Source organism: Zingiber officinale, chromosome 6A (genome assembly GCF_018446385.1).
Source record: "Zingiber officinale cultivar Zhangliang chromosome 6A, Zo_v1.1, whole genome shotgun sequence".
Lineage (NCBI taxonomy): Eukaryota > Viridiplantae > Streptophyta > Magnoliopsida > Zingiberales > Zingiberaceae > Zingiber > Zingiber officinale.
In genome coordinates, this window is record NC_055997.1 from 8290984 (window position 1) to 8298953 (window position 7970).

The 7970-nt window shown below is 36.7% G+C and overlaps 1 protein-coding gene across 1 annotated transcript; it reads right to left on the reverse strand.

The window, feature by feature from the left end:
- Nucleotides 1-530: 530 nt before the first annotated feature.
- LOC121995729 (probable protein phosphatase 2C 57) lies at nucleotides 531-7416 on the reverse strand. Its single transcript, XM_042549491.1, has 4 exons — nucleotides 6955-7416; nucleotides 3056-3259; nucleotides 2628-2839; nucleotides 531-1369 (listed from the first exon to the last, which is right to left on the reverse strand). The coding sequence occupies exons 1-4, from the start codon at nucleotides 7102-7104 to the stop codon at nucleotides 814-816; spliced, it is 1122 nt and encodes a 373-aa protein (XP_042405425.1). The 5' UTR covers nucleotides 7105-7416; the 3' UTR covers nucleotides 531-813.
- Nucleotides 7417-7970: the final 554 nt, after the last annotated feature.

The following is a 7970-nucleotide window of genomic DNA, read 5'->3' on the forward strand; positions in this document are numbered from 1 at the left end:
AATACGCCGAACTCAAGTTTAATACTGTTTGACTCGGTTCAGCTCGTTTACATCCCTATTTGTCTGTTTGAATGTCTAGGTAAACTTTGAATGTTCTGGGCAATTCAGGCGACTATCATGGCCTCATCATGCATCCAATCCCGGGGAGAATCTACGTCCTTCCCCTTCCACCTGAGTAAATCAGATAGCAAATAGGTCTAGCAGAAGCTTACTATCCTATCAAAACCAAGCATAAAATACACCTAAACTATTCCTAAACTATTCTTTGCTGCATGGAGAGAGATGTTAGCTCATCATCCATCGGAAATCCTTTTAGGCAGCATTTTATTTTAATGTCCTTGATTTTATTATGCGTAAATATTTTTCAGCGTAATCATGTGAAAAAATGACAAAAAAATAATGAAACGAAAAGATCACTAAAAAAACAACAGCCAGATAAACGGCTGGTTTAAATGAGACATGATTGAGCATACATGCCAAACTAATAGATTCGAAATAAACAAGCAAAACCAGCTGATTCGGTCAGGCCATTACTAAATCACTCGCCTTTATGTGTTTTAATGTGCTGCAATGCAGCAGCAGCAATCTATGAGACAAGTCTAGCAAAGTAAATAAATGAAGGTTGGTCTGATTCTTATGCCAACAATTGAGAGAACATTTAACTCATTGTAGATGGGATCAGCCGCCGCATATGGTACAATTGGAACCAAATCTCAAGGGGGCAGGGGAATTGAGCTAAAAACCAAGCAGCTAAGCTAAACTCCGCCTAAGAATTGAAATGGAAAAAGAGCAACAGGACGAAATGCTTCCTACTCAATCCAGAAAACTTTGCAGCTCCTTGCGGCCCTTTGCTGATATAATACTGTGGACTAGAGGCCTTCGAGCAGTTAGGATCGGGGGTGGCTTAGTTTGGAAGCACACTAAGACCACAGATAGATTGTCACAGCTCTTCCTCTTCAGGGCTTCGTCAACGAGCTCCTTGCAACAGGTGGGTGGATCATTGTGTTCTTGGAGCTTCCGTCGAGCAAAGTCCACTGCATTCTGGCTGAGGAAGACATCCCAAATTCCATCACAACCCAATATCAGAAATTCGTCGTCCTCTGTTAATCGCATTCTTGTCACTTCTGGATCTGCAATAAGAGGGCCCACGCCATCTGGATCTTTCATTCCATCCATGTGCCAATCCCCTATAGCACGGGCCACATTAAGCTGCCCATTGAGATAACCATCATAGACATGCCCACCCAAGGATTCAATTCTTTTCCTTTCGCTACTGCAATCTGGCTTGTGATCATGTGACAGCTCAATTGCCTTTCCACGGCGACAAAGGACAGCACGGCAATCTCCAGCATTTGCAACCACCAACGAACTGTACCACATAGATGCAAACATCCTTAGAGGAATAACAGGCAAGCCCAAAAGTGCAGCCTGATTCAAAGCAGCCTGAGTCAATGAGAATCATGTCCAAGCGCATAAATAATATAGACATGAAAGAGACAAATGTTTGGACAAGAGGCTTCTGCATCGGCATAAGAAATGACTGCATCAACTAATACATCATTTGAACTCGACAATCACACTAGTTAATTCAAGAAAATACCCCCGAAACATAACAAGCATGTATGCATTATACTTGTAAATGATAAGGCTTCTGTATCAGCAAAAGAAATGACTGCATATATTCATCCATATGGGCATTCGAACTAAACAATCACACTAGATTATTCAAGAACCTCAAAAACATAGCAAGCACTTGTAAATTGCAGATGCATTTTTATGTTTAGAAGAAAAAAAACAGTGCAGGTGGTTACCCTTTGAGAGGGGAACTGTACAAGGAACACACGAAGATACAATGAGTTTTTGGCTTACTGCCAGCTGAGAGATAAAATGAAGAAATAAAGCAACTTATCTTTACTGAATATGTATATACTTAAGCTTATTCCACCATGACAGATCTTGTGTGTATAATTCAGCTAAGAAATATTTCATGGTCCTTATGCTTGATCCAGCTCCTGATAAGTATATATTTGAGAAGAATGAAGAAGATATGTATTTCATGGAGGTATCCCATACATTTGCAGATTGACAGCTACCTCCATGTTAAAGAAGAAAATCAACATGAGAGAATATATTTGAAAACGAACATCATCGCATGATTGGACTAACTCCTGATAAGTATATCAAGTGCAAAAGACAGAAAACCGTAGCAAAAGATAATATAACCCAAATGTTTAAGAAATTAGTAAACATCTATCATCTTAACGACCACACCACAAAAAAAAAGTCAGATGGTACAATAATCACTATGAGGGAATTGAAAAAAAAAAGTCAGATGGTACAATAATCACTATGAGGGAATTGAAAAAAAAAAGTCAGATGGTACAATAATCACTATGAGGGAATTGAAAATTTGAAATCTTTTCTCAGATAAGGAAGACCTATTGGAGGAACTAAGTACTCATAAGGTAATAAAACTCATTTTCAGAATTATAACAAAACAGACCTTTTCTGACTCGACAAACTTAGTTTCATTTCCCACTAATGATGTCAAGATCAAGTAACAGCAGAAAGGAAGACGTTAGGAGAGGCCTCTTTTCCAAAGAAATAAAATAAAAACAAAACCTAACCTTCCAACAACTAACGCAGCCAGTGCAGTCGTACCAGAAGCAAGCGAGGAGTTGACAGAGCAGGCCTCTGCAAACGCAATATCTGTCTGTAAGAATGCAGAAGCAACTGCTCTCTGAATCTCTCCTGGAAAATCCTCATCGTCTAACAGAAATCTAGGCAAATTGCTGCGCGCAAAATCTGCAGCATGCTTTCCACCATGCCCATCAAACACCTATTAAGATTAGATACTCAACCAAAATTACCAAAAGAAGAAAATGCAGGCTGGTAAAAAGGGGGGAAAAGAGAGAACTGAGGCAAAATCAAAATAATGCTGTCCCAGTTAGCAGTGTGTTGTAGCCAATACTGAAAAGAAAACATTTTTCTTTCCAAAGATCAGAATTGTGTAGAAAGTTCCTCAATTAGAATGCTTAACATGCAAGTGGCATACCCCATAAAAGGCACTTGGTTCTCCAAAAGTCTTAGTTCCATAAACTTGCATAAAATTGTCACAGCAAATATAGGCATCTTCCATTGTTTTTCGGAACCCAATATCAGCCCAAGCCCCAGACCGTACAATTGGGAGGAAATCAATTTCACAAACCCTATTGCCTTTCTCAATCTCAACAGTCATGTCCAGTAATTTTGTCTTTGCCTGCAACACAGCTTTCATTATTTAAAAATTGAATTTAAAGTAGTCTATATAATATCAAAGTAATGATCATTTCAACAAAAAACAACATGATTGTTCTGTAAGCTCTCCCATCAAATCAAATTTTGTGCAGCATTGTAGCATCATTATTTGCACTAATTTATAACCTTAAAATTCCTGATGATTGCTCTTCCAGCAAGCTATAACCACGAACAGAAGCAAAACAACTCCATGCATGGCATAACTAACAATCAACTTTTCACTAATAAAAGAATATGAATTTAAAATACAAAATCATAAACCAATTAAGGTATAAACAACTTTTCCATTAGAATTTGGCTCATTAAAGAACACCAGAAAAGTGTTTTGGCCTAATACACAATCAGCTCACTTTCCTCTAACTTTTTCATATATTTTATTTTTATTGATAGAGATGAATGCTCTATATCAAATAAAATCCCAAGTTAACACCAGATCCTTTTTCCAGTAACATTTCACCATCTAGAAACAGTATATACAAGATGCCACATTACATGTTATGTAAGGAAAACGTGGATACATTTGAAACTAACATGTCAATGTCATAAACAATAAAAGCAAGTCAATGTTATTTGAAAGGAACGATGTTATTGTTAGGACCAAAAGAATTAAGATATCTCCACAATAGTATGATATTATCCACTTTTGGCCTATACCCACATGGTTTTGTTTTTGAACTCTACCAAAAACGCCTCCTATCAATGGAGATATCTTTCTTTTATAAACTCATGATCTTTCCCATGCATTTTCAACATGAGATTATGTTTGCAACTTTGCAACACCAACGGTTATTTCCTTACTTAAGAACACTGATAGTCAAAAGGAATTGCTATTACATGAGTTGAAAAGTTCATAATTTAGCTTAGAGAAATAGTATGTGAATCCCACATTGGCATTGAAACGTAGATCAAGGTGCTAAGACTTAAAACTCATACATTGAAAAATAAAATCCGTAGATCAAGGTGTTAAGACTTAAAACTTGTCCTTTTAAAATTCAATTCAGAAATAGAATGTTTATCCTTGAAGTGTTAACTCACTCTATTTTGGTACAATAACCAAACGTTATGCAGGGAAAGAAAACGGAACTTTATTTTTCAATGATCAAAATGTAATTGTGAGTATCTTGTTCTTTTACATTCAGCAGGCAAAATAAGTATTTTCCAAAGAGTGAAAAAATCAAATGAAGATCTAGTGTTAGTTAACACCAACTAGAAGTTGCTTTGGCCCACACCATCCCGATGGAAACAATTGCCTACTCTTGCACCTTGCAGCATGGATTCTCTAGATATTGTCATAAATGTTTCTGTAGTACAGGTTCACAAGCATAAGGAGACCAACTTCTGATAGAATCCTAATAAGATAGTTTAAGATGACTTTAGGAGAAGGAATGGACAGCTAGTTAACAGGAAAAACCCTATATCTCTGCTTCAATCATCCTTCAGAGGGAAGATAAACGACCCTCAAGCCCTTGTCTCTTAAACACCATGACTGTTACATGGAATGAGGCCACACAGGGAGCATTCTCATTGTTACTGCTTCGACATTACTGAAAATATTGCTGGAATTGACACTTCATGAAATCCAGTTGCTAATCATTCCAATGTTGATCTTGTAACATAAATTGAATTTATTGAACAGGCTTAACAAAGCTAGTGGAGTAGTTAATGTTCAGGATCAAAACTACGATGGATGAGGTGAAAACACAAGTTTTGGCTCCTCAGAATATTCAAGGTTTGATAATACAATGATAATTTGCATGAAATAATCTACCAAAAGAAGTCATATACTTAATTCTTCAAGTTGTTACAAGTCACAAACTCTGATTTACTTTGGCTAGAACATAAATATGGAAACTTCTGATGCCATATCACTAGTCATTAGGGTACAACATAGGCTGCATAGCAACCATATTTTTCCCAAGGTACAATAGATTTCTCAATTAGTTCTCTAAAATGTAAACAAACAGAATAATATCGAAGCAAACAAAGAGCTCTGGAGAAATTACTATGTGCTTTGGAAAAAATTGTCCAAGAAAAAATGATATATAAATCATTGTCTAGAGGCATATTCTATTTATGCTAAGAAAATGATCGTGGATAATGGAAGCAGACATCAAAGATGTTAACCATCATTGATAAATGGCAGTGAGTTAAAGCTAATATTGATAGATACTATATTATAAATTTATAATTTCCAACACAAAGTACCTTCTATCTTTAAATTAATATTTTGATTGAAAAACAACATTTATAATGAGAAACAATAAAACAAAAAAGGCATTTGTAAAGAGGTTTACAGCTACATGCACCTAAAAAAACATAATGGCAACCATTAAAATTTGATAACTAAAAGAATATAAACAATAAGTGGATATGCATCAAATGCGCCCGCAAATTAAAGTAATCAGAAGAATAGAACTCTCAGGATCACTAAGAGTAGAAATTTGGTCTTGTTATTGACTGGTTAAGATATTTTCATGAACTTCAGTTGGAGATAGTTAGAATTTGCCTAACTATGGCATACATGCACTTCCTGCCTAAGTCAGCAGTTGATTAGTAGCATATGAAAACATGATCAATATAATTTATTATCACATATCAGCATGTATCTAATAATGCAACTCATTAAATTAGATCTTTAATTGTACATGATTATCTTTTATTAATGTGCCAAGAGTTAACAGCTACGCAATAGATACATCCCATATGACCTGTAATGCTACACTCTATTTGTACCAAAGCAGCTTACATGCAAGGGCCAAAATTCTAGGGAAAAAACTGTCTATCCTCAAAGCTCTTTAAACCTAATACAAACACGCCCTAACTTAAAATGTGAAATTAGATTAATAGTTTCACCTTTGCATGACAAATTTGGTTTCCAAGGATCTTAAAAATGGCCCAAAATATCATATCACAAAGGCCATGCTAATTATGATTCTAGCAACTCAAGCAAATAATCAAGGAGGATATCAAACTGAACATGCAAAAACAGCCAGTTTATTATCTCATCAATAAGTTAGATCTTAAACACTACAAGTTGAAGTCAGAAGCCTGCCTCCATCAAGAGCCTTTAACACCATTTCATGAATGCGCATCATAATGAATGCTAAAGTATATTTTTTTTGTCAACACACTCGTGCCATTAATGTAGTAAGATAAAGGAATCCACATAAAATTACAGAACAAATAATGGTTGGACAGAAAAGGAAAATCACACATCTATTGTAATTTGTAGACAGACCAAATAAAATAGTGAACCACCTCAAACTTAGAGAATGCTAGAAAGAGGGGGGAAAAATCCAAAATGCTTCTAAAAAACTTAGAAACAGAATAACAGAATACTAACTTTAGGCAGATCTAATTCCTATAATTAAAGAAAGTAGCCTAAGTTTGGATAGGCATCCAGCAAGGTTTTCATAGCAAATTGATGCCAGTTATCCAACCCAAAAGATAAATAGCAAAGAATTAGATTTTTGCCGATGGATAAAGACGAGAAAATTCTATGACAAAGTGAAAACCCTAACGCTATCAACGGACACCAATTTTAGTAAACTTCAAGAAAGTTAAGAGCTTACGTGGTTTCAATATTGGAAACATAAAACCAAAGATAGAAGCGCACAAGCAAAGAAAAAGAAGGAAAGAATGCTGCTGAAATCTTACGACAGGTTCGTGGCGAACACGTACAGCCTTGCGCGGTGTCCCAGTGAAGCATTGCCGACGCGCTCCTGCAAAAGGATTCGAAGGCTGGTCATCGCTTAGTCCTCTGTTCTCTCCTACACCATCGTAACCACCTCCGAAGTTTCCCTCCATCTCTTCACATCCCCCCTCTTCCTCTTAATCAGCTCCACGAAGTAATCCGGAAACAGATTCCAAACCCAAAGAAACGAAAGAACACGAAACGCCAAAGCCAAACTGGAATAAGTGATCGGCAACAAATCGAAACGTGAGCTGAGAAACCTAAGGAAGCATCGGTAATCGCTTCGCCGCCACGCTGCCTCACTCGATCTCCACGGAAAAAGGCGAAGCAAAGAGGCCTTCCTAGGGTTTGCCGTTCACTTGCTGCCCCGAGCCGAGCACAGCAAAGGTCGAGCGGATATGGGTGCTACACTGGCATCCGGGAGGCAAAAAAAAAAAAAGGGTTCAAGTTCAACGATACCGCCTGAGATACTGCGTGCAATTTAGCGATCTGGAGCCAGGTTTACCGATCTGACGGTTCACAGACGTGGTCGGCACCTGGGGTCTTGCAGGATCGACACGCGTCAACATTTTGCTGGTTCCTGGTCTACGCCACGTTGGATGATGTTGGTCGACGTATCTGACACTGCAAGGAGACCATATTGGCCGTTCCGTCAATAATGGACGGAAGGGATTTAAAATCGTGCGCGCACGAGTCGGGGAGAGCCTGCACATTATAAATATTTTTTTAATCAAGTTTGAATTTGAATACGATCATATAAATCGACTTTTAAATATATATGAATTAAAATCTAAATTTATTTAAAGGGAAAAATTATATAACTTCAGAATTAATTGAATATCTGAATTATCAAAAATAGAAAAATTATTTTTTATATTATTTAAAGAAGGATGAAAATGGAAAATATGGAACAAACAAAATTATAAGAATTCGAAAAAGAAAAAAGAGTTAGAATTTTTTTGTTTTTAGTTTAAGCATA